Here is a 27432-nt window from a genome sequence, read left to right as displayed (position 1 = left end):
ATCACTAACCGTCATATTTACAACATAAGTATCGACTGAAAAGTTTCTACAAGCTAATATATATATATATATATATATATATATATATATCTATATAAATATATATAAATATATATATTATATATATTTATATATATATATATATATATATAATATATATATATAAATATATATATAAATATATATATAAATATAAATATATATATATATATATAAATATATATACAGTATAAATATATATATATATATATATATATATCATAAATATATATATAAATATTTATATATATATATATATAAAAATATAAATATATAAATATATATAAATATAAATATAATATATATATATAAATATAAATATATATATATATATATATATATATATATATATATATATATATATATATATATAATGACGGGAAAATATTTTTTGTTGACTGACAGTCTGGAAAACGAATAGTCACGGAGACTCCCACGGGAGCACTTCTGACATACCAACTGTCACGCAGGGCTACCAACCGCCCCCTTTCCCTTAATGCTCTCTTAGCATACCATACGGCCATATGACAGCATGATGACTGGCCTCACTTCTACCTAATGCTCAGCCAAGGCACTTGGAGCCTCAGGCTGCATGTATGCATGTCACAATGACACACGAATTTACAGCGGGTCAGCAGTGAGTCACATGTGAACAAGGAAAAATAACAAACATAGGGGTAAGGGCATATTTTCCCTTTTTCGGGTGGATTAAGGTTAAAAGGGCAGCTCTTTCAAGAAACTACGATTTGGGGACAGTTATTGTGACAAACTATTGTAGGGTTTAACTTTTTTTCTTTTCGGCACTACCTGCTCCATTCATTGATAATGTGCCTTAAAAATATATTCAATTTCTCCAACCGTGACATACGCAAAGTAAACTACAGTATTTCAATACTGCATAAAAACGGTATTCATCAGTCTTCCTTTTGTTGACGCAATTAGACATACTATCCATATCTTTTTAGCCTGGAAGACCACTTTACTAGGACAGGCAGTTGGGACAAATGTGCATTCTGTGTAGGAACCAGAACCTGGGAGATTGCTTGCAAATAACAGATTCTACAGTAGTAGTAGCACTGCCACATTCCTAGGTTATCATACAGCCAACAATACTTTGCATTACCTTAATCATACATGGACCTAATTTATCAAGGTTGTACAAATGATATGCAGTCACTGAAACCACGTACCTTAGTCCACGAGATGCCAAATCTACCTTTTAAAATGACTCAAATTTCCTTGGCTCCAGAGTTACTACCGACTCAACAGCAACACTGTACATAACTGACTTAAGAATACTACAAACCACAAAGTGAGTAGGAAAAGTAAACAGTTTTCAAAAATTACTTTATTAAAAGCAATTTACTCATCTGCATCATCATCATCATCTTCCTCATTATTGATCTGGAAGTACCTAAGCTCATAGGTATCTTTTGACGTGGGGGGCGCCACCACTCTCAACCAGTCACGCAGGTTGTTCTTCTTTAGGTACTTCTTGGTCAAATATTTCAAGTATCTGAAAATAAACCCAAGTCAATGTAAACAGCACAATGTAGATATATTAAATAACTGTAGAGAGATGGGACTGTACTATGAAAACCTTTATCGTCAAGAAGGAATTTTGACGTGTTTTATTTCTGGGGATGATTCTAGCTGGATGGCATATGGCTGGCATTTGTCAGTTATCGTCCTCCCAATCTCTCTTCTTACCCATGGATGAGGCAAGACAGGGTGTACATATGCAGTAGACTCTCACTTCTTGGAACTCTATCCTCAAACTTTACACCTCTTACCCTGTGCACCCAGGCGTCATTCTCTATGTAAGCCTAGGCCATCTCAATCTACGCCTTCTCATCACAACACTGGTACATTCAACTCTCATCCTTCCTCTCCCCAGCCCTGTCATTCGAGGATGCACTACATACTGTATTCATCTAACCATTCTCATTTCTAGGTTAGAGAACTTCCTCATTCACTGCCTAAATCTCACTACTGTACAGAATTACATCATGCATGCTACACACAAGGCATCCTGCTATAGTAAACAGGTTACTGATAGGTAGACTGATACAGATAGATAAGAGATAAAGAGAATGAATTTACCTCTTCGAAAAGGCTACATCTGCGTTACTAATAGGTAGATTGATATAGACAGATAAGAGATAGAATAAATTTACCTCTTCGAAAAGGCTACATCTGCATTCACAGTTATCTTGTGCTTGTTCCTTTCGAGAGAAAGCTGGTTGCCAAAGTTGTTGGTCTTGCCATTCAACTTAATCCGGTGCTGTAGGAAAGTCTCCTGTGGGATGAAATAATGATGGTACTATAGGGTAGGCACCCCAATGTGTACCCAGTTAGGGAAGGTAACCCTAACTGTAGGATATGTTAATTGAAGGCCTGTTCAGGGAAAAAAAAAAAAAAAAAAAAAAAAAAAAAAAAATATTTCATTTTTTTTTTTCTAAAAACATTCAAACAAGTTAATGTACTATAATGCTATCAACCCTTGGATGGGTGACCGCCTGGGAACACCAGATGCTGTTGGCATCCCTACGTCAAGTGGGGTTGGTGGAGGATTAGTGCCCCTCCCTGTAAAACAATTAACTCTAAGCCCTTGGCCACCCCATCTGGGATACATGGCGTCTGGCAATGAATGAATGAAACATTGTTATCCTGAATTACCTATTCACACAGCAGGGAGTACAGTGAAACCTCTAAAATTTGAAGTACTTATGTCCACAGACTATTAGAACTTTAGACGGAACATTCATCTGAGTATCCTCGTCATTATTCTTGTAATTGGGCATACTTCAGAAAAGTTTTGTAGTATGGGCTTGCTTGCTTACTTCAGTTGTTGTTTTCCATTTATTTTTATAACGGCAATTCATTTTTAATCTATTAATTGATCTATCTATCTATAGCCCGACGCCCTAATCCCGCAAAGGGTGGCCGCAGAAAAAACGCCTCCAAGTCACTGTCACCCACCATTTGACTACCCTCCCGCCAACTCACCCCCCCCTCCCTCATATACCTCTCAACTCCATCCCTCCACCTCATCCTCGGTTTACCCCTCCCTCTCCCTCCCTCCACCTCACCTACATACACCCTCTTAGTCAGTCTTTCATTCTCCATTCTCTCCACATGTCCAAACCACCTCAGTGTATTTCTCTTAATCTTCTCAACCACATCCACATCTACCCCACAACGTTCCTTCACTTCTTCATTCGTCAACCTGTCCCTCCATGTCACTCCACATGCTCCTCTCAAGTAACTCATTTCCACTGCTCTCACTCTTGACTTGTTCCCCTCTTGCAAAGTCCACGCCTCGCTTCCATACGTCAGGGTAGGGATCACAATACTATCATGCAGTGATTTCTTAACTTCCATACTCACCTCCCTATTTCTCATCACTGCTTTCAGTGTACCAACAACCTTCCTTCCCTGCTGTACCCTTTCACGTACTTCATCCCCCAAAGTTCCATCCTTACTCATCACACTACCCAAGTACTTAAATGCACTCACATTCTCCATATCCTCACCATCCAACCTCACTGCACACTCTGTGACTTCATTCCTCTCAAACACCATAACTTTACTTTTGTTTACATTAACTTTCAGCTTCCTCCTCCTACACACTGTCCCAAATTCATTCACCAAACCTTGCAACTCCCATTCATCTTCACTCAACAATACTGTATTATCAGCAAACAGCAACACCGGAAGCTTCCAAATCTCACCCTCATTCATTAGGGCCAGCCCCACATCCACTGCCCTACCTTGCACCTGCTTTACAACCCCATCCATATATATATTAAACAGCCATGGAGACATCACACACCCCTGTTTCAGTCCCACATTGAGATCAAAGAACTCACTCAGCTCACCATCCACTCACACCGTAGCCCTAGCTCCCTCGTACATACTCTTTACAGCACTCAACAATTTCCCCTCCACTCCATATATTCTTAATACCTTCCACATACCTTGCCTATCTATTCTGTCATAAGCTTTCTCCAAGTCCATGAAGGCAGCATACACTTTCCTTCCCTTCTCTAGATACTTCTCCACTAAACATCTTAGAACAAATATCTGATCTATTAATTGAGGCTGTTGATAATTATTAGTGTTCTGCTGAGTGTTTTTAGGTCGACTTCTCGTCCTAAGAACACCAGCGACTGAGCAGGGTCCTCTTTCCGGACCGGAAGTAAAGCACCCACAAAGGAACAGGACATAAAAAAAAAAAAAAACAGGCAGTATACCTTAACACATCTACTGCCTTAATTCTACATCGTTACAATATAACACAGAGTGATATTTGATATACAGGAGACAGGGGCACAGAGTTAGCCTTTGACACCACAATGCACAGTTACACTTTACACACAGTATAATGCATGTACACTTATGTTATTAGTTATATGTAGCGATACCCGTGTTTTATCTTTAGGCAGAATGTATATTTAATTGGATGCAAGGGGAATGAACAAGATTAAGAGTTCGTGGGGGGAATGCTACTATAAATGGGACAGGGTGCGGATCGCGACACTTGATGTAGTCAGTCGCAGCAGCACTTATACACAGACTTTTGATTTGCCCGCGCACCCTAGTCTCCGTTCACAGTTACCGAAAGTTCTTTCATTTGGGACTCACACAATCCCTATAAGTTCTCTTACTTAGGGTTTAAGTTATTTTCTGTTCTGCCGGGTATCGGGTTCTTATAGACTAATAGTAACTGTCACTGGACTTCACTCGGTCACTGTTCATTGTTATTTCCCCTGGTTTGTTCTCGGTACAAGGGGCGTCACTATTTACCCGTGTATCCTGGGTAGAGATCACTCTGAAGTACGGGCGTGAGGAGAAGGCCCTACGGGGAGCCTGCCTGCAAGGGACAATACACTGCCCGCAGGGGAGTCACTGCCCGGGTCCTGGTCGTTGGTGAGGTGCAGGGAGGCCCTCCTGTCTGGGGGCCTCGACCTGAGAGGAGGCCCTCATACTGGAGCCTCGTGGGTGGGGTGCGGGGAGGCCCTCCGGTCTGGGGGCCTCGACCTGAGAGGTGGCCCTCGGGACTGGGGCCAAACAGCTGGAGGAGGCGGGCCTGTCGCCTCTGGCTCCGTGGGGTGAGGGAGCCTGGGTTGCCCTCGTCTGGAGGCTGCTGGTTGGGCCTGGGAGTCCTGGGACTGCAGTCGCCTGTAGGGAAAGGCGCCGACAGGGTTGGGCTGCGGCACCGTCTCCGTCTGGTGTCCGACAGGAACAGAGATTTCCCAGGGGTAGGAAGTAGGGCCGGTATCGGGCCTTGCCACCACTCTGGCGACACCTCCGGGGCAAGACTCCCGGATGGTGACAAAGGGCTCCCACAGGAGGAAAAGGCAGGAGAAAGGTACACGGAGTCCGTGTCCTCTCCGGTACGTACTGAAGCCGTAGCCTCGGGTCGCCTTAACCTGGTACGTACTGCGGTCGTAGCCGTAAGCCTACCCGTCTTACGAGAAGCAACTGAAGGGCATAAAGTGGCTGCTCCTTCCCTGCCACGTACAGTGGCTGTCGGCGCGGTGTTGCTCCCGTAGTAGGGAAAAGCAGGAGAGGGGTGCACAGAGGCCGCGCCCTCTCCGTTATGTACTGAGGCCGTAGCCAAGGGCCTGTCTACCCTGGTACGTACTTTGGCTGCAGCCAGGAGCTGATCTTCCCTTAGAGACGGAACTGAAGGGCGTATAGTGGCCGCTCCTTCCCCGTCACATACAGTGGCCGTCGACGCGGTGTTGCTCCCATAGAAGAGAACAGCAGGAGAAGGATGCACAGAGGCAGCGCCCTCCCCGGTACACACGAAAGCCTTAGCCATGGGCCCCCTTACCCTGGTGTACACTTCTGGCCGTAGCCTTGGGCCTCCTGCCCTTGAGGTGGTAACAATGGCCGTCGACAAGGTGTTACCTGGGACTAAATCTTGTTCAGTCCCACCCCGATTCTGGTGACGGCTGTCCCGCCCGCAAGGTCGTTGCCTTTTTCCGGTCACCTGGTGTTGGGGTAGCTGCAGGGAAAAAGGACTCAGGACAGTAGTGTCCCAGTGACCCTCTTGACCTGGGTCACTAGCCCCACCGTTGTGTCCTCCTGGGGTGGTGGTGTGGTAGTGGCTCGGTGGTGGAGTGGGTGGTCCGGCGGCGGGTATTTTACCACCCTTCGTGGTAGAGAAGTCACGACCCCGTGACTGGAGGTGGTATGTCGTGGTGATGGATGTCTGGTGGGCCGGGGTGAGGTGTTGTAGGAGGCTGGTCCAGTGGTAGGTCATGGGGTTCAGTTCTCGATGAGGGCTGAGAGTGAGCCGGAGGAAGGATGGGTGGTCGGTCCTGCGTAGGAGGCGGAGAAGGTGGTAAGTCCCCCGAATCCTGACATGTGGGCGGTCGTGGGGTAGCCAGTGCACTCTGGTGATCTTCATCTCGGGGAATGGTGCCTGGTGAGGAGATGGAAGCTGAATGCTGGAGAGTGACGGAAGATTGGTGCTTTTATGGGGGATGGGTCGGTGGGAGGAGCGTTGTACTTTGGGGAATTGGGATTTGGAAGGATTCCATTGTGCTTGGTGGAGAGGGAGGGTTATGGGGGAGGTGTTTGGGGTATGGGTGGTTTGTGGTGGTGGGTGGCGGGGTGTGTGTGCGGTGGGAGGTGGCGTTGGGGTGTATCTGGAGGGTGGTCGTGAAAGGCGTCCTGACCTGGTGGTGGTGGTAGTGAGTGTGGGTGTGGGTGGGGAGGGTGGTTGTGCATGTGGTGATGGTGAGGGCATGCGGCCATTAGGGGGGGAGGCGGGTGAGGATGCAGTGTGGCGCGTATAATGAGAATGGTCATGGGGGAGGGGGGGGGGTGAGGCTGGGCTGGTGGTGTTTGTGCATGGTGGTGGGTGGACAGGTGGTAAGGAGGTGAGTGGTGGGCTGTGAGGAGGTGGTGGCGTTGGGCGGTGGCGGTGATGTAGGTGGTGGAGGTGGCGTGTCGGGATTGGGCATGTTGGGAGGCGGCGTGGTCGTCGGTGAGGTGGAGTGTGGGGGTGAGGAGGAGTAAGAGTAGGAGTCTGGGGGGTAATTCTCGGAAGGCTTGGTGTGGACACGTGTGCAGGAAGAGGTGCGGGGCACGTGGGTGGTCATTGTTGGGTGGGTGAAAGGGTCGCACGTGGTGATTTCGGTATGTGCGTTGCTGTCCTTGTTGGTCAATGATCACTTGGTAGGGGTTAGGGACTCGGACTATTTTGAAGGGACCACTGAACCGGGGGGAGGTCTTGGTGGGGATGGGAAGGTGTGCCACGACAACGAACTGGCCAGGTTTGTATGGGTTGGAGTGGTTGGTGTCGGGCGTCAGGTCCAGTTGGGTTCGTAGGTGGTTGAGGCGGCGTTTGAGGTGGTGGAGGGGATCAGTAGTGGAGGGCGGGGTGGGTGGGTGGAGGGGTAGGAGGAGCGGGGTTTCCCTGAAAACTCGCTCATGGGGGGTTATACCGTCTTCTCGTGGGCATGTATTGAGGCCCCATTGAACAATCTTGACATGGGCAGGCCAATCATCGTTCCCTGTTTGCATGATGCGTGTCCGGACCTGGTTCATGAGGGAGCGACTCTCGCAGATGCTGTTACCTTGGGGCCAGCAGGGGGATGAGTGGGAGATGTGATACCCGAAGAGATTCGCCAGTTCTTCCCAGACTTTGCCAGTGAATGCTGGGGCATTATCCGAGTGTAATGCTTGGGGAATGCCAAAATACGGGAAGACGTGGCGAGTTAGGGCGTCGGCAACAGATACAGCATTGTGATCTTTGGCGAGGCATGCGATGATGAACTTTGAATATACATCCACGAATGTGATAATGTATTTGTACCCTGTTTTGGGTGTGAGGGGGCCGACGACGTCCAGGGAAAGTAATTGCCAAGGTTTCTGTGCTGTTAATTTTCCTGAAGGGCCGGGTGTGCAAGCGATGTCCTTCCCCAAAGCACAGGCGCGGCAGGATTGTATGATGTTTTTGGCAATGGTGGATGGGTTAGGTGTCCAGTACATATCACTGAAGACTTGTAAGAGTTTCTTAGTCCCAAGGTGGATGCCATTGTTGGCGTGAAGGTGCAGCATAGTGTCGTGGGCGGTGGTAGGGCTTAGGACGATGTGGCCGTTGGGATCGAACAGGTGATCGCCGTGAAGGTGGAGCTTTGCGAATGTGCTCGGCAGGATCCAGGTAGGGTGTTGCTTATTGTGCCACATTTGGATAAGGTCTGGTTCCGTGGAAATGGCATTGATGGGTAGACGGGAAAGGGCGTTGGCGTTCGTGTGAAGCTTGCCTGGTCGGTATGATATCTCAAAATCATACTCTTTGAGTGCTTCTCGCCATCATATGAGTTGTGCGTTGGTGCTGTTGGACTGGCGTAACCACAGTAGGGATTGGTGGTCAGTAAGGACAATTACGTGGGTGCCTGAGAAATATGAACGGAAATAATCGAGGGACCAGATGATTCCAAGGCACTCGCGTTTGGTGGCCGCGTAATTTCTTTCAGCAGGATTTAGGGTGCGGCTGGCACAGGCGATTATATGCTCGCGGCCGTCTTGCACTTCGGCAAGGACAGTCCCTATGGTGATGAGTGAGACGTCGGTATATAGATGGAAGGGGAGGTTGTAATCTGGGAATGCGACGACGGGGGCAGAGGTCAACTTGAACTTGAGGGTGTTGAATGCGGTTTTTCTTGGTTCTGTCCATATGAATGGTTCGCCTTTTTTCGTCAGGTCATGGAGAGGTTTGGCGATGTCTGCAAATCCTTTTACAAAATGCCTGTAATATGAGGTTAGGCCTCGGAAGGCTCTGGTTTCGTGTACATCACGAGGTAGGGGGATGTTGGCGATCGCACGTAGCTTGTCGGGGTCAGGGGAGATGCCCTCAGCATTGATCACGTGTCCAAGGAAGGAGACTGATCGTTCGGCCAAGACATACTTTGTGGGTTTGAGTTTGAGCCCAGCCTGGCGTATGCGTTGGAACACCTGTCTGAGGCAGTGGAGGTGGTCGGCCCAGGTGTGACTGAAGAACGATGACGTCATCCAGGTAGGCCAAGCAGGTCTCCCAGGTCAGACCGCTCAGGACAGATTCCATGAGGCAAGAAAATGTGGCAGGGGCATTGCAGAGTCCGAAGGGAAGGACATTAAATTCGTAATGCTTCCTGTTCGATGTTGAGAAGGTGGTCTTGTGTTTGTCGTCTGGGTGGACGGGGACCTGCCAATAACCTGATTGCAGGTCTAGAGTAGAGAACCATGTTGATCCGTGCAGAGAGTCAAGAGAGTCGTCGATCCTGGGTAGTGGTGTAGCGTCTTTGATGGTAACGTCGTTCACTCTGCGGTAATCAATGCAGAAGCACATGGTTCCGTCTTTTTTACGCACGAGTACAACAGGTGAGGACCACGGGCTAGTGGAGTTGGAGATGACATCGGCATCAAGCATATCCTGGACCTGCCGGTCTTCTTCTGCCCGTTGTTTAGGATTTTTCCGGCGTGATGGTTGGCGAATGGGAGGTCCAGTCGTATGTATCTCGTGACTGAGATAAGTAGTGTGGCCAAGGTCTGTTGGGCCAGAAGAGAAAAGGTCCTGAAAGTCCAGTTGTCGGAGGCTGTTGGTTTGGGAAGGGGCTAGATGTGATGGTAGGTCGGGGAGAGTGGGGTGGTTAGGGGGTGGTGTTTGGCATGGTTCGGCTTCTTCCGTGTCGCCAACGATGAGTCCTTGCGGTAGAGTTAGTGATGTTGTGGCGAGGTTTGCAATACGGATCTCTTGGGCATAGGGGGGAAGGAAGGTGGGGGACACTAAACAGGATGAGAGGAGTCCGGTGGGTAAAGACGGTGAGAAAAGGACGGAGGTACCCGAGGGTCTGTTTAGTTTCACCCAAGCTTCGTGGTGGGGTGGAATGGCGACTGTGGAAGCGATAGTGGCAGGAAAAGATGGAGAGGGGGCCAGTAGAAGTAGAGTGGGGGATGGGGATGGAGAGAGGCGTTGAGTGAGGTCAGGGTGGGGTTACATGTACAGGTGGGTTGGGGCAGATGAGTGTGGGGGGGGGGGGGGGGCTTTTTTTTTTTTTTTTTTTTTTTTTTTTTTTTTTTTTGATGCTTGGTTGGGGCGGGCTGGCCTGAAGTGGAGGCGACGCTGATGACGATCGATGGTCGCATGGAGTTTTTGGAGGAGGTCCAGCCCAAGGTATCCGTCATATTGATTGCATGTGGAATCAAATATGATGAAGGGGTGGTTGGTGGACACTCGTTCGTGAGTACTGGTTTGAAGGGCCCGGGTTTCCCCACGGATGGGTAGGGGGCCATCCCCCGCGTCTACAAGGTTGGCTGAGGTGGGGAGAAGAGGGCCGAAAGCAGGGGTGTGGCGGGAGTAGAGGCATGACCTGGCTGCTCCCGTGTCTACCAGTAGTCTCGCCTTGACCCCGTTTAGCCAAATCTTGTCAAAGACTGGGGGTCTGTAGTTGTGTGAGGTGGCCCCCGCCACCGTGGGGAGGTGCAGGGGCAGGCCTAAAAATCCATCTGCTGAGGTTGGCCGTGGTCGTCGTGTTCCTTGTCGTCCGGTCCTGGGTATGCTAGGGGCGGCGTTTCGTCTTCTGGGGCGTCGTCATCCAAGGAGACCTTTTTACGCCCTTGGTGAAAGTTTCTGTGTCTGCTTGCCTTGAGCTGCTCTCTTATGTCGTGCAGGGGGTAGGTGCAACTGCAGGCCGTGAATTCCCAAGGATTAATGGTGATGAGGTTGCCTTGATCCCTGGGGTTGGTGTGTTTCTTCTGCGGGTAAGCCCTGGGCACAGTAGGAGGTGGCTCCGTGGATGATTGGTGAGGCGGCGGCTTTGGTTTTGGTGGGGAGGTCTTGTTTGTGGGGAATCTTGTCACCGCGTGGAGAGGTTGTGGCATGGGACGGGTGGCGAGGAGACATCGGACGAGTTGCAGGTCCTGATCCATGTTCCCTGAGGGATCATAGATGGAGAAATGATCCCTGACTGTGCTAGGGAGAATCCTCAGCAGGGCACAGAATGTGTGTATATCCCAAGTATTTGTGGCTGCCTCGGGATGAGCGGCACTGACGAGGCGCCGAGATTGGACGAAGGTGTCGTCTAGGTTACCGTCGTAGGTGAGGGCGTCGAGTTGAGAGAGAGCGACAACTCTGCCCATGGAAAGCATGAAAGCCTGTCTCACAATTTGTGAGAATTGGTCCCATGTCAGTTCTGGGACGATTTTTGGCGCAACAGTGGCGATTATTTTACCCAGGTTAGGTAATGTGACTGCTATCTTTTCTTTGTCCGAGTCGAACCCTATGTCTAAGAGGGGTTTAACCATATCTAAATGCACATCAATGTCACATTGGTCCGGGTTGAATTTCAGCAACTGAATGTGAGGTTTGACTGCCATTGTGCAAGTTTTCCTTTATTGTTCCTCCGTGCTTTATTTGGATCCAGAACCACCGCTGGCCACCAGTGTTATGCTGGTTTTTTAGGTCGACTTCTCGTCCTAAGAACACCAGTGACTGAGCGGGGTCCTCTTTCCGGACCGGAAGTAAAGCACCCACAAAGGAACAGAACAAAAAGAAAAACAGGCAGTATACCTTAACACATCTATTGCCTTAAGTCTACATCGTTACAATATAACACAGAGTGATATTTGATATACAGGAGACAGGGGCACAGAGTTAGCCTTTGACACCACAATGCACAGTTACACTTTACACACAGTATAATGCATGTACACTTATGTTATTAGTTATATGTAGCGATAACCGTATTTCATCTTCAGGCAGAATATATATTTAATTGGATACAAGGGGAATGAACAAGATTAAGAGTCCGTGGGGGGAATGCTATTATAAATGGGACAGGGTGCGGATCGCAACACTTGATGTAGTCACTTAGTCGCGGCAGCACTTATACACAGACTTTTGATTCGCCAGCGCACCCTAGTCTCCGTTCACAGTTACTGAAAGTTCTTTCATTTGGGACTCACACAATCACTATAAGTTCTCTTACTTAGGGTTTAAGTTATTTTCTGTTCTGCCAGGTATCGGGTTCTTATAGACTAATAGTAACTGTCACTGGACTTCACTCGGTCACTGTTCACTGTTATTTCCCCTGGTTTGTTCTTGGTACAAGGGGCATCACTATTTACCCGTGTATCCTGGGTAGAGATCACTCTGAAGTACGGGCGTGAGGAGAAGGCCCTAGGGGAAGCCTGCCTGCAAGGGGCAACACACTGCCCGCAGGGGAGTCACTGCCTGGGTCCTGGTCGTTGGTGAGGTGCAGGGAGGCCCTCCGGTCTGGGGGCCTCGACCTGAGAGGAGGCCCTCATACTGGAGCCTCGTGGGTGGGGTGCAGGGAGGCCCTCCAGTCTGGGGGCCTCGACTTGAGAGGTGGCCCTCGGGACTGGGGCCAAACAGCTGGAGGAGGCGGGCCTGTCGCCTCTGGCTCCGTGGGGTGAGGGAGCCTGGTTTGCCCTCGTCTGGAGGCTGCTGGTCAGGCCTGGGAGTCCTGGGACTGCAGTCACCTGTAGGGAAAGGCGCCGACAGGGTTGGGCTGCGGCACCGTCTCCGTCTGGTGTCCAACAGGAACAGAGATTTCCCAGGGGTAGGAGGTAGGGCCGGTATCGGGCCTTGCCACCACTCTGGCAACACCTCCGGGGCAACACTCCCGGATGGTGACAAAGGGCTCCCACAGGAGGAAAAGGCAGGAGAAAGGTACACGGAGTCCGTGTCCTCTCCGGTACGTACTGAAGCCGTAGCCTCGGGTCGCCTTACCCTGGTACGTACTGCGGCCGTAGCCGTAAACCTACCTGTCTTATGAGAACCAACTGAAGGGTGTACAGTGGGCGTTCCTTCCCTGCCACGTACAGTAGCCGTCGGCGCGGTGTTGCTCCCGTAGTAGGGAAAAGCAGGAGAGGGGTGCACAGTGGCCGCGCCCTCTCCAGTACATACTGAGGCTGTAGCCAAGGGCCTGTCTACCCTGGTACGTACTTTGGCCGTAGCCAGGAGCCGATCTTCCCTTAGAGAAGCAACTGAAGGGCGTACAGTGGCCGTCGACACGGTGTTGCTCCTGTAGGAGAGAACAGCAGGAGAGGGATGCAGAGAGGCAGCGCCCTCCCCGATGCACACTAAAGCCGTAGCCGAGGGGCCCCCTTACACTGGTGTACACTTCTGGCCGTAGCCTTGGGCCTCCTGCCCTTGAGGTAGTAACAATGTACGTCGACATGGTGTTACCCGGGACTGAATCTTGTTCAGTCCCACCCCGATTCTGGTGACGGCTGTCCCGCCCGCAATTTCGTTGTCTTTTTCCGGTCACCTAGTGTTGGGGTAGTTGCAGGGAAAAAGGACTCAGGACAGTGGTGTCCCGGTGACCCTCTTGACCTGGGTCACTATCCCCACCATTGTGTCCTCCTGGGGTGGTGGTGTGGTAACGGCTCGGTGGTGGGGAGTCCGGCGGCGGGTATTTTAATTATCCTACTGTAATACTGTACTTCCCTAACCACGAAGTATTTTTCTTGTCCCTTACTGCCCCTCCTGTATGCTCAATTGTGTTCTAAATAATTTCTTAGGTGTCTATCTGCCTATTCTATCTACTGCCGGAAATAGGTGGCTAGAAACGACTCGCCTCCATGTTGCACTGCCCCTGTTATTTCACTGAACCCCCCCCCAGCTCTCATCCCCCCCCCATCATATACCTCTCCACTCCATTACCCCATTTCATCCTTGGCCTCCCCTCCCCCTCCACATCGCTTACAAACACTCTCCTCATTAGTCTCTTGCTCTCCATTCTATCCACATGGCCAAACCACCTCAGTGAATTTCTCCTAGTGTTTTCTATCACATCCACACCACAACACTCCTTCATTTCCCCAATTGTCAGTCTGTCTCTCCACATAACTCCACATGCTCCTCTCAAATAACAAATTTCCACTACTCTCTCTCTTGACTTGTGTCCTTCCAACAGGGTCCAAGCTTCACTTCCGTACACTAGAATTCGTATCACAATACTGTCATGCAGTGACTTTTATTTCCATGCTCACTTCCCTATTTCTGATCACTGCTTTCCATGAACCAACAATCTTTCTTCCTTGTTGCACCCTTTCAAGCACTTCATCATCCAAACTTCCATCCTTACTTAAAACACTATCCAAGTAAGTAAATGCACTCACATTTTTTCATTTCCTCATATTCCTACCTCACTGTACATTCAGTGACAATTTCTCTTGAAGAACATAACTTTACTCTTCCCAACAATCGCCTGTAGATTAAGTATCTTACACTCTCTACCAAACTCATTCACCAAGCCTTGCAGTTCCCTTTCACCTTCACTTAACAATACAGAATAATCTACAAACAACAGTACAAGAAGTTTCCAAAAGCTGCCCTCTCTCAGACCTCTACCTCTTTTATAACTCCAACTATACACAGACTGAGCAACCATGGGGACATGACACATCTCTGTTTCAATCCAACATTCAAAGAGAAAAATTCATTTAGTTCATTATCCACACACACACTGCAGTGTTAGCACCCCTTCATACATACTCGGTACTTTCAACAACATCCCATTTACTCAATATAATCTTAATACTTTCCATATTCCTTGTCTATCCAGTCATATGCTCTCTCCAAATCCATGAATGCTGCATACGTCTTTCCCTTCTCTAGAAACTTTTCCACTAACAACCTAATGATGAATACCGGTATCTGATCTACGCAACCGCTTCCCTTCCTAAAACCCCCCTGTTCTTCTCCAACTAATTCCTCTGTTATTTTTCTAACTCTGTCAATAAGTATCCTACCATATACTTTTCCTATTGCAATATGAAGACAAATGCCCCAATGATTACCACAAACTTCTTTTTCGCCTTTTTTTGTACAGGGGAATAACTAAACCTGACTTCCAATCCTCTGGGACTCTACCTTCCTCCTAGGCTAATCTGCACATCATCCATATCCACTCTACTACTATTTCTCCCCCATGCTTAAGCATTTCACCATACACTCCATCAGTTCCTGGGGCTTTCCCCATTTTTGACCTTCACTGCTTCCACTACTTCCATCCCACTGATTTCTTCTTCCCTTCTCACCTCCCTCCTTCTCCCAGCCAAACTTGCTTTACTTTAATTCTCTATGTTTAACAGTTCTTTAATGTGTTCTCTCCATCTGCTGACTTTTATCTCCCTTCTCCACTACCAATTTACCATTTCTCAGGTGTATTCATATTTAATGATCATTAAATTGGAAAGGAAAATATTTCTGCATTCAAGTTATTTAAGACAAATACAGTAATATACACATCTTTCACCGTCATCTGGTGTTGCATAGCAGCTGAACAACTGATTTGTGTTTTGAAATGTTTACAACCTTCTGATCCACGCATTTGGTGTGATGTGAAACCACTTTATTCTTCATGTGACTGCATTGCTGACAAAACTATTTTAACTATTTTATTAGACTGCACTTGTACCAATGAGAATTACCGTAATTTATTTTAAAATATCAAAATATAAAATGACAATGTATTGTGTATTTACCTATTTGTTTACCTATTTGTAGTATACAGGAATTGAGCAATGCTCGTGTTGTCCTGTCTCCATATCCACATTTATCAAGTCTACCTTTACACACATGAATGTTTTTCTCATGCACCACCTCTTTGTCTAAGTCGTTCCAAATATTTAAGAATATACCAAATTGTGATATACACGGAATGTACTATGCTCGTGGGTTTCCGTCGCTGTTTCTCAATAAGTCGAATTTAACTTTAAACTCGTTTATGTTTTTAGACTGGACGATCTCTTTGTCCAGGCTATTCCATAAGTCTATACTTCTGTAAGGAAAGCTATATTTCTTGATATCCTTCAAACAGCTTGACTTTTTCAATTTCATTCCATGTCCTCTTCTTGCTCTCTTATCCCATACAAACAGATCTTCTTTGTCAATTTTATCTACTCCCACCATGGTCCTGAACACCGCAATCATGTCTCCCCTCTTTCTCCTTTCCTCTAACGAAGGCAAATCCAGTTTTTCCAGCCTCTCTCTGTATGACAGGTCTGTCAGACTGGGGACCATCTTGGTTGCTGTTCTTTGTATTCTCTCAATCTTGTTTATATCTTTCTTTTTGTGTGGGGACCACACTACCGCTGCATATTCTAACCTGGGGCGGATCATGGCCACTATCAATTTTTTCATCATTTCCTCATCCATATAATGAAATGCTACTCTTATGTTAGTCAAGAGCTTATAAGTCTCTCCAACTATCTTGTTAATGTGCTTTTCTGGTGACAAACTATCTTGGACCAGCACTCCCAAATCTTTCTCTTCTCTCCTTTTGTGATTAATTCATTACCCAAAAAATAATTCAGTGATGGTCTCCTGGTACTTTTACCCATTTCCAATATTTTACATTTCTTTACATTAAATTTCATTTCCCACGTCCGGCTCCAATTGTGTATCCTATCCAAATCCTCCTGCAGTATTTTACAATCCTCCTCAACCTCTATCTTCCTCAAGATCTTTACATCATCAGCAAACAGACTCGCATAACTGCTCACTCCATCTACCATATCATTTACATAAATCAGGAACATTACTGGCGCCAACACTGAGCCTTGAGGGACTCCACTTGTTACTTCCCTCCATCCAGACATCTTTTCCTTTATTACTGTCCTCATTTGTCTGTCTCTCAAAAAGTCTCTCATCCATTCCAGAAGTTTCCCCTTTAGTCCTCCTATATATTCTAGTTTCCACATTAGTCTCTTATGAGGTACCTTGTCAAAGGCCTTCTCTAAGTCTAAGTACACACAATCCACCCAACCATCTCTCTCCTGTACCACATCAATCGCTCTTGAGTAAAAGCTCAACAAGTTTGAAACACATGACCTTCCACTTCTGAATCCAAACTGACATTCAGCCAAAATATTCATCTCTTCCAGATATTTTATCCATCTGTCTTTCAGGACAGATGTGTGTGTGTGTCAGGAGGGTGTTGTTTACGGTAAGGTGTGGAATGTGACTATGTTCTGCTGTCCAGTTCGTGAGAAGGGTCATTGTAGATTTGGCTGGGGCTACTGTGAATCTGATTGTGGTGAACAACTTGTGTGGTGTGCTGAGGTATGGTTGGAGAATGTGTGCAGCTGTGTTTGCATTTTGGTGTGTACATATAAGTGTTATGTCATCTGCTTAGGAAGATATGTGTATCTGTGGTGTGTGGGTACTGTATGTCGTGCATGTATACGTTAGAGTGTAGGGGACAAAACAGATCCTTGGGGGACGCCATTTGTGAAGTTTCTGATGTTTGATGACTGACCGGAAAGACCTACATGTGCAGGTCTGCCTGCTAAATAGTTTGCTAGCCATCTTTTTGTGCTACTGTGCATGTTTGCATTGAATACAGTGGAACCTCGGACCTCGAATGTCTCACATGTAGAACAAATCGGACCTCGACCAAAAAATTCAAGAAATTTTTGCCCCAGAGGTCGACCAAAATATTGGACCTTGACCAACCCGAATGAAGGGAAGCTCACCAACGGAGGACCCGAGCGACAAGCCTAGCGACAGTCACGCGTCCACCCTTGTTGTTCATCAATGTGGTCGTCCTGCTGTGCTTCACATTTTTCTTGATTCAGTGCAGTATTAGCCCCTAATAATGGCTCCAAAGAAAGCAAGTTCATCCAGTACCGCTACTGGCAGTGAAAAGAGGAAAGTAGTGTGGAAAACAATAGATTTTAAGAAAGAATTAATCGCAAAGTATGAAGAGGGTGTTCGAGAGTCTGACCTGGCCAGAGAGTATTGCATGGCCAAATCGACCATTAGTACCATACTGAAAAACAAAGATGCTATTAAAGCAACCGATGTGGCCAAAGGATCGTTTTTAGTTTCTAAGCAAAGACCACAAATAATTGAAGAAGTGGAAAAATTATTGCTTATCTTCATCAATGAGAAACAGTTAGCAGGAGACAGTGAGGATATAATTTGTGAAAAGGCAAGAGAAATATACAGTCACCTCGTAAAGGAAAGCCCTGGTACCAGTGCTGAAACTTTTGATTTTAAAGCAAGCAGAGGGTGGTTTGAAAAGTTCAAAAGGAGAAGTGGCATATACAGTGTGGTTCGTCATGGGGAGGCGTCCAGTGCAGACCAAAAAGCGGCCGAGAAATTTAAGGTCGAGTTTAGCAATTATGTCAAGGCTGAGGGTTATGTTCTGCAACAAGTGTTCAATTGCGATGTAACGGGGTTATTTTGGAAAAAAATGCCCAAAAGGACCTATATTACTCGTGAAGAAAAAACACTGCCAGGACAAGCCAATGAAGGATAGATTCACACTCTTGCTTTGTGGCAATGCAAGCGGTGATTTTAAAGTCAAACCACTGCTTGTGTATCATTCAGAGAATCCAAGGGCTTTCAAAGAAAAACAATGTTATGAAGAGTAAATCAGCTGTTATGTAGAGGTCTAACCCCAAGGCTTGGCTGACCAGGCAATATTTTACTGACTGGATTGTCGAAGTGTTTGCACCCAATGTTAAAAAATATATGCAAGAAAAAAATTTGTCTTTGAAATGCCTTCTTGTGATGGACAATGCTCCTGCTCACCCTCCAGGTTTGGAGGATGACTTAGGTGCAGAGTTTGATTTCATCAAAGTAAAGTTCCTGCCCCCTAACACAACACCTTTAATCCAACCCATGGACCAGCAAGTGATTTCAAACTTCAAGACGCTGTATACAAAATTCCTGTTTCAAAGGTGTTTTGAAGTGACCAATGACACGGAACTGACCCTCAGAGACTTCTGGAAAAATCACTTCAACATCCTTCGTTGCATAAATCTTGTTGATGAAGCCTGAAACGAAGTGAGTTATAGAACAATGAACTCAGCATGGAGGAAACTGTGGCCAGACTGTGTTACAGAGAGACTTTGAAGGCTTCCAGGCTGCTGAAGCTACGGGTACGAGTGCTGGAGTTGCTGAGGATATTGGTGATGATAAAATTCTTGAGGATATTGTGTCTCTGGGCCAAAGTATGGGGTTGGAGATGGACAATGATGATGTGGAAGAGCTTTTGGAGGAACATTGTGCTGAGCTTACCACCGAAGAACTCGTACACCTCCAAAATGAGCAGAAGAAGACTTTGGTGGAGGAAATGTCTTCAGGGGAAGAGGATGCAAGGGAGGATGCACAAACTTCATTGATCCAAGAAATGTGTGGAAAGTGGGGTGATCTTCGAAGTTTTATGGAAAAATGTTACCCTGATAACGGTGAAGCCAACAGAACACTAAACCTTTTCAATGACACTCTCAGGAGTCACTTCCATAAAGTGTTAAAACGTAGGCAAAAACAAATCACATTGGACAGGTTTCTGGTCAAAGGCAGTAAAAGAAAAGAAAATCCTGAAGCAGAGTTACCCAAACCCAAGAGAGTCGAAAGAGAGAGAACACCCGAAGGCCAGTTACCCCAAGTTTTTATGGAAGGGGACTCCCCTTCCAAACAATAAGTTCCATCCTCCCTTTCCCTCCCTCACCATCATCTACGTGCGCCAAAAACTCGCCACCAAAAACGTAAATAATATCGAATTTAATTCAGTTGAGTCTTCTTGTGCAATATTTTATGTATTGTTTTACTTTCTATGTTTTATTTACTGTTTAACCACGCAATTTTATGTATGAAATAACATAAAAAAAAACTAAAATAGGTAAGCATCTGGGGTCTTGGAACGGATTAAAATGATTTACATTATTTCTTATGGGGAAAATTAGTTCGGTCCTCGACCAATTCGGTCCTGGAACAGCCTTCCAGAACGGATTGTGTTCGAGGTCCGAGGTTCTACTGTACTTTGTTTGTGAGGTTGTGGCGGGGGATGGCATTAAAAGCTTTGCTAATGTCTAGTGTGACTAGGAATGTTCTGTGTGGTGGCCTAGCTGAAGTGATGCCTTCAAAAACTCTTTGTGTAAGGTCTGTAAGACGAATGTTTGTTGAGTGGGACAGTGTGTAGGAGGAAGAAGCTGAAAGTTAATGTAAACAAAAGTAAAGTTATGGTGTTTGAGAGGAATGAAGTCACAGAGTGTGCAGTGAGGTTGGATGGTGAGGATATGGAGAATGTGAGTGCATTCAAGTACTTGGGTAGTGTGATGAGTAAGGATGGAACTTTGGGGGATGAAGTACGTGAAAGGGTACAGCAGGGAAGAAAGGTTGTTGGTACACTGAAAGCAGTGATGAGAAATAGGAAGGTGAGTATGGAAGTTAAGAAGTCACTGCATGATGGTATTGTGATCCCTACCCTGACATATGGAAGCGAGGCGTGGACCTTGCAAGAGGGGAACAAGTCAAGAGTGAGAGCAGTGGAAATGAGTTACCTGAGAGGAGCATGTGGAGTGACGTGGAGGGACAGGTTGACGAATGAAGAAGTGAAGGAACGTTGTGGGGTAGATGTGGATGTGGTTGAAAAGATTAGGAGAAATACACTGAGGTGGTTTGGACATGTGGAGAGAATGGAGAATGAAAGACTGACTAAGAGGGTGTATGTAAGTGAGGTGGAGGGAGGGAGAGGGAGGGGTAGACCGAGGATGAGGTGGAGGGATGGAGTTGAGAGGTATATGAGGGAGGGGGGGGGGGTGAGTTGGGGGGAGGGTAGTCGAATGGTGGGTGACAGAGTGACTTGGAGGCGTTTTGTCTGTGGCCACCCTTTGCGGGATTAGGGCGTCGGGCTATAGATAGATAGATAGATAGATAGTAGCCTAACCCATGTTGTGATGGGGCTAGGGGGATGTGAGGTGTTACTAATTGTAATACCAGTCGTTCTGTGGCTTGGGAGGGGGTGCAGAGATGGGGTGGTGTAAGGAAGGCAATGTGGGGTCTTTGTTTAGTTTGAGGATAGTGATGACTACCATGCTTCCAGATGTTGGGTATTATGCTGTGTGTGTAGCTGTAATCTGACATGTTGGTGAGTGTTTGTATGCCTTGTGGTCCAAGGTGTTTCAGGCTTATGTTGCTTATGTTTTCTAGGCCACAGGCAGATGAGTACTTAAGGCTGCTAATGATGTACTTCGTCTGGTTGTAAGTGAAGGACGCTAAGTCTGGGACTGTGGGGAACTGCCCGTTGTGTCGGATGACATGTCGGTCATCATGATGGGGGTTTAGATGGCTGATGTGTGAAAATTGATTGATAAGAGTGTATGGTAGTGAGACCTGGGCAGTAAACGAAGAGGACATTCGCTGGATGACAATGATTAGGTGGATGCGCAGTGTGTCTTTGAGTGCGAGGCCTGGGGGCGGGGGTGTAGGTTTACAATGGAAGAGTTAAGGGTAAGACAGGACTGAAGTGTACTAGTGTTGTCATAAGGAGGAGTAAATTGAAGTGGTTTGGGCATGTGGAGAGGAAGGGGAGACGACAGTTGGGTGCAGAAAGTGAGAAGTGTTAAAGTCAGAGGTAGGGTTGCCAGAGGCAGACCGAAAATAACCTGGGATGAGGTCAATGGTGACCTCAAGGATAAGGGATTGAATAGGAGGGCTGCTAGAGATTGAGCAGAATGGAGAGCCACAATTAGGTGACCAAGACTGATGCATGTAAGCATGCTGAAGCCTTAAACAATTAAAACAAAAATATGTACATATACATACATACACACATACATATATATAAAAAAAAAATTATATATACACCCACCACAAATTGACTTAGGACCTACACACAGAATTGCTATGGGAGAGTTGTCTGTCTTTGCTTTGTGTTTCCACCTCTACCAAATGAATTTTGGGGGCAAGAAGTAACTGGCAAACTCCTTTGGTGTTGGCGGAAGGTGGTGAAACCCTCAGCACGTCAGTGCTCGCACAGAAGCAAGAGTGGGAGTATACGTTCTTGTCACTCCAAGCTTGCACCGCCCTCTTTTTTCGTATGTATTACTGTTCCCTGTTAGTTTCCCAGAGTCGAGTTGTCATGCCTGGAAAGTACTGCTCAAGGGATGAGAGGGTTCGTATCATTGCATGGAGGCAGGATAACGTCCCTATCAACACGATTTGTGAACGTACTGGATGCACAAAGTCGACGTCATGAAGATTCTTGCTGCAGCGCGCGGCCTGTCACCTGATGTCATACCAGAGCACAAGCTGGCAGTGGAAAGAAGATGACAACTTCCAGAGGTAAAGATACGCTTCTGAAGAGGGAAGTAATCAAGAATCCTCAACTGACAGCAGCAGAATTGAAAAGAATGCATCCCCAGCTGTTACAAGACGTCTCAATTCAAACTATCCAACACTGCTTACAGAAGGGGCTGGGTTTGCCAAGCCGCACCGCAGCCTAGAAACAGCTTCTCACTGACCGCAGAAGAAGCAGCGCATTCAGGTTGCCAAGAAGTGTGCACACTGGACATCGGATGAGTGGAGAAAAGTTATGTTTTCCGATGAAAGCACATTTCAAGCATTCTAGCTGTTGCTCTGCCTCCCACAGTCGACATGACCTTGCTTACACGGTGCTGACTGTTAGGCATCTACAACCAGTAATCGTGTGAGGGTGTTTCTCAGGTGAAATGGGAAGGGGAGCCCTCTACTTTCTTCCTAAGAACTTGATGATGAATGGTGGCTGGTACATTCAAGTTCTGACAGATCATTTATTAAACTTGTTTGCTATTCATGGGTGTGACTTTTTTATGCATGATTCAGCTCCATGTCACAAGCCAAGAATGGTGACAAAATGGCTTCAGGATAATCAGATTGAGGTTCTCTATAGCGTCGGGCTATATATAGATAGATAGGTTCTCGACTGGCCTGGCAACAGTCCGAATCTAAATCCGATAGAAAACTGCTGGGCAAAGATGAAGAAAATCATGGCAGAGAAGAAGACACCCAATCTGGACAACCTCAAGACAAATACCACATCTCCCAACACAACATACACAACAACACCATTTTTTCTACACCGAGAAATGACTCCCCGGCAGTCATTTCTCGACGACTTCTTCTAGCCGGGGACATTGAGAGCAATCCAGGACCCATCAACAAATACATATGTCCAACATGCTCAAAACCTATCAAGTCGAGCCGACAGACAAAGGGTTCAGTTCAGTACAATTCCTGCAAGAACTGGACTCATTACACCTGCACAACACTTGCATCCAGAAAACATTACACAAACATCCGGACCTGCTCCTTCCCCCCACCCAGTAACCCCCTCACCAACCCTACTCCTACTTCCTTCACACCTCCACAGCCAAACCAATCGATCCTTCCCACACCATCCAATCCCCGAACTCCTCCCATTTCAACCCATCCTAAGCCACCCCAATCCTTACCTCCATCACAACCTCCTCCTACCCCTTCCCCTCCACCCACACCACCACCTCCCCCACATGCTGCAGCAGCCAACACACATCGTACACACAACATAAACATACTTCAGTTAAACATAGATGGCATAAACACTAAAAAACAAGAACTCATACAATTCATCAAACACCAGAACATACACATTGCCATCTTACAAGAAACAAAACTACACAGTGCACAGAAAACACCAATATTTCATAACTTCACCACCATTCGACAAGACCAGGCCGACAGCAGTGGTGGTGGACTCATCACCCTGGTACACAAATCCATCAACTTTGCAGCTACCAGTGCACACACACAGTCACTTCTCCCCCCACATGACACCACAAAAGAAATACAATCAATTAAAATATGCGCTGGTAACAAATCACACACAACAATCGCTAACACATACATTCCCCCCCCGTCGTCCCCCACAGTACCACATAATTACTCTCCACAAATACACCACATCACTAACATACCCAGCATCATCCTGGATGGTGTGAATGCCAAGTCATCAGCCTAGCATGTCAACAACCCTGACACAGACAGAGGGCTGGTACTACAGTCCCAGACAGATCATCTTTTCATACTGAACAATCTAGATCAACATACCCTTATCCCACACAAAGCCCTCTTCCACCCCTCATCCTCAGACATCAATTTCTGCTCCCCAAACCTCACCCCCACTACATCTTGGAGAGTGGTCAAAACCCTAGGTTCTGATCACCTCTCAATCATCATCACTATCAAAACAGAATCACCCCAGCTCGCCACAGACACACATATAAGAGAGCAGACATGGGGTAATAGCAATAGATCACAAGTTCCTGGCTGTAATAGTAATTGTAATAGTAACAGAAGGCAAAGTAATAGATAATTGTATATTACTTTCCCATTAGACACTTCTTTAATACCATTTACCATAATCAATAAAAACAGCCTTCTCACCTTGGTTACCTGTTGGCTGCTCTCCAAGCTGCAGGTACACCACAGGAGACCATGCAGAATGGAGAGTGGTCAACAGGCCATCTGGTGATCTAGACACACGTGCATTCAGTGGAACAGCCTCCCAACGATAATGAAAATAAAAACCATTTTCAATTTAATTAATACCATTATCAAAAATAATATATTAATAGTAATAGTAATACTAATAGATGACCAAGTAATAGTAATAGATGATCATTAAAGTAATTATAATAGTAATATAATAGAGAGCAATTGAAATTAATTGTACTAGTAATAGTAATAGAAACCCAGTAATAAACCCCATGTCTGTAAGAGAGCCAACTGGGAGGAAACAGAACAACATTTCGAAACACTAAACAGTACACCCATCACAAACATCAACACTGCTGGGCACACTTTCAATACAATTACACAAAATGCAGACAAAAGACACATCCCTAGAGGCAGGACAAAGAGACACATCCCCACAATTCAAGGCCTGATCAGTCAACAGGACACACTGCGACACTCCCCAACACCCCATACACAAGACACCGTACAACAAATACAAGAACTCAACACTCAAATAAACAATAAAATATCAGAACAGCAAACACTAAACTGGAATAATTATCTCCAAACACTTGACCACAAAACAAACACCAGCAAACTCTACAAAACATTAAACAGCATCACACTCTCCAACAGCAACACTACACACTCACATGCCGCCATCACAACAACAGACACCATACCTTCAAGCAAACACTCTCATCAATCACTTTTCACAAGTCAGCCATCTAAACCCCCATCTGGAAGACTGACGTATCATCTGACATAAAGAGAGAGTTCCCCACAGACCCAGACTACGCACCTTTCACCTACAACCAGATGAAGCACATCATTAGCAACCTTAAGCATTCATCTGCCTGTGGACCAGACACCACAAGCAACATTCACCTTAAACACCATGGACCAGAAGGCATACAAATACTCACCAACATATCAAACTACAGCTACTCACACAACATTATACCCAATATCTGGAAGCATGGCATTATCATCACTATCCCTAAACCCAACATAGACCCCACGTTACCTTCCTCACACCGTCCCATCACACTCCTCTGCACCCCCTCTAAAGTCACTGAATGACTGGTACTACAACCAATGACACATTCCCCTAGCCCAATCATCACATGGCTTTAGGCCACTACACTCTACAAACACCCTCCTTACAGACCTTACACAGGGAGTTTTCAATGGCATGAATTCAGCTAGGCCACCACACAGAACACTCCTAGTCACACTAGACATCAGCAAAGATTTTGATGCCATCCCCCGAAACAACCTCACAAAATGCTCAACACAAACATGCACAATAACACAAAAATATGGTTGGCAAACTACTTAGCAGGCAGATGTGCACAGGTAACATTTGCCGGTCAGTCTTCTAATATCAGAAACTTCACAAATGGCGTCCCCCAAAGATGTTTTGTCCCCTACACTCTTTAACCTATACAGTACATATATACATATATATACATACATACGTACACACACACACACACACACACACACATATATATATATATATATATATATATATATACATACACTTCAGGAAATATTCATGCAAACCCCTCCAGTTAATTCAGTATTTCCATTTTCAGCAATCCTTTGTAATGTACTGACATCAAACCTTCTAACTGTTCAAAATCATGTATTTTTCTAGGAGTGACAACTTCTGAGTCATCTCATTTGGGGGCTTTGTACTCACTCCCTCTCCCCTGTAAAGAACTTGTGAGCATCTATCAAACCATGAGTTTATTACCAATACCATTCTGATCTCTAAAGCTATTGTGTTCACACTCACAAAGTCTGCAGCATTCATTATTCCATCCTCTACAGGTTGGCGGCAATCAATGTGGAACTTTAACTGCAGTTTCTTGCCACGACGTCCCTTGAGGCCCTTTCCTCCTGTTCCCCGCTTCACTTGGGCCTGACTCTTCTTCACAGATGCTTTAACTTTTGTCACCTGGAGGTACAGAGAAATTATGAACCTTTCCACTGTGTAAAAAAAAAGGATGGACAGTTTACTTGATAAATGAAAGACAATTAAAGAACTGCCTGCCTGACAAAGACTAAGGATTCTAAGCATGAGTTGGTGTATAACCAATAATGATTCATCCATGTGACACTGTATTATGAACTTCAAAAAAAAAAAAAAAAAAAAAAAAAAGCACACAAGACATTCGTGGTTATTTTAGTTTATGTTCTTATAATTCCCAGGTCAAATGATGAAACTTTCAAAGTGCAGTAACATTTCAAAGAAAGAATTATAGATAAGCATTTTTGCTGTTGTGGCCCCAGGCTCATCTTAACACAAGTTTCTGACAGACTAACCCACATGCAAGGGTCCAAGTCAGACCAAGACAATGTTATCTTTACAACACCCTTCACCTTCACTAAGAGCATAATTGTGTGTGTCTAGTAGTCTTATACTGTACTGTACTGAAGACTGTGTACACACATTGATTATATCAGGTACTACAGGGTGATTCACTACTCTTGAGGATCAAGAATAATGCAAATTTACCAATTAATGAAAATAAAGGAAACCTGGTGCATACAAACCTCAGTCTGTCAGTCATATACTCCACTGAGAAACTCTATAACATTTGAACATAATGGGACATGCCAAATTTAAAATGTTGTTCTGTTCTCCTACAAGTGTGGTGCCAAGTGGACATCAGCTGTTCCACTGCATTCATCCAGTGACCACACCATACTCAAGAAATGAGTGTATTTTTATGGGATTTTTCCATAGCTGTGGGGCCATCCTAACCATTTCATACACGGGGGCCCAGTGAAGAATCCAACCGCTCACACTCTTTCGACACAGGATTTGTCTAAGAGAAATCCAACCGCTTGCACTCTTGACTCAGGATTCATCCTCTCTTCCTATTTCTCCTATCTTTCCTGTCACTTCTTATTCCTTTTCTTTCCTTTACAGGTGGCTTTACATTGAGTGACAAGCCAAATGGTTTCCTGTAAGCCAAGAAATCATTTACAACGCTGGGTGGTAACCATTTAACCAAACCGTACGTGCTCCCTACATGTCAACAAGTGGGTTGGTGGAGGGTTGGTGCCCCTCCCTGTAAAACAAC

The 27432-nt window shown here is 46.0% G+C and overlaps 1 protein-coding gene across 1 annotated transcript in view; it reads right to left on the bottom strand.

Moving 5' to 3' along the window:
- Positions 1 to 1372: 1372 nt before the first annotated feature.
- The window catches only part of RpL22 (Ribosomal protein L22), a 37363-nt gene continuing 11303 nt past the window's right edge, over positions 1373 to 27432 (bottom strand). The window contains exons 3-5 of the mRNA XM_080277930.1: positions 26139 to 26300; positions 2217 to 2338; positions 1373 to 1555 (exon numbers count right to left, since the gene is read on the bottom strand). Of these exons, the coding sequence (XP_080134056.1) occupies positions 1402 to 1555; positions 2217 to 2338; positions 26139 to 26300 (438 nt within the window). The 3' untranslated portion in view covers positions 1373 to 1401. The remainder of the gene's footprint in view (positions 1556 to 2216; positions 2339 to 26138; positions 26301 to 27432) is intronic.

Source organism: Coenobita brevimanus, chromosome 71, assembly GCF_032717465.1.
Source record: "Coenobita brevimanus isolate Jiangsu-jjx chromosome 71, ASM3271746v2, whole genome shotgun sequence".
Taxonomy (NCBI): Eukaryota; Metazoa; Arthropoda; class Malacostraca; order Decapoda; family Coenobitidae; genus Coenobita; species Coenobita brevimanus.
Note: the sequence above shows the minus strand (reverse complement) of the source record. Positions and strands in the feature narration are given on the sequence as shown.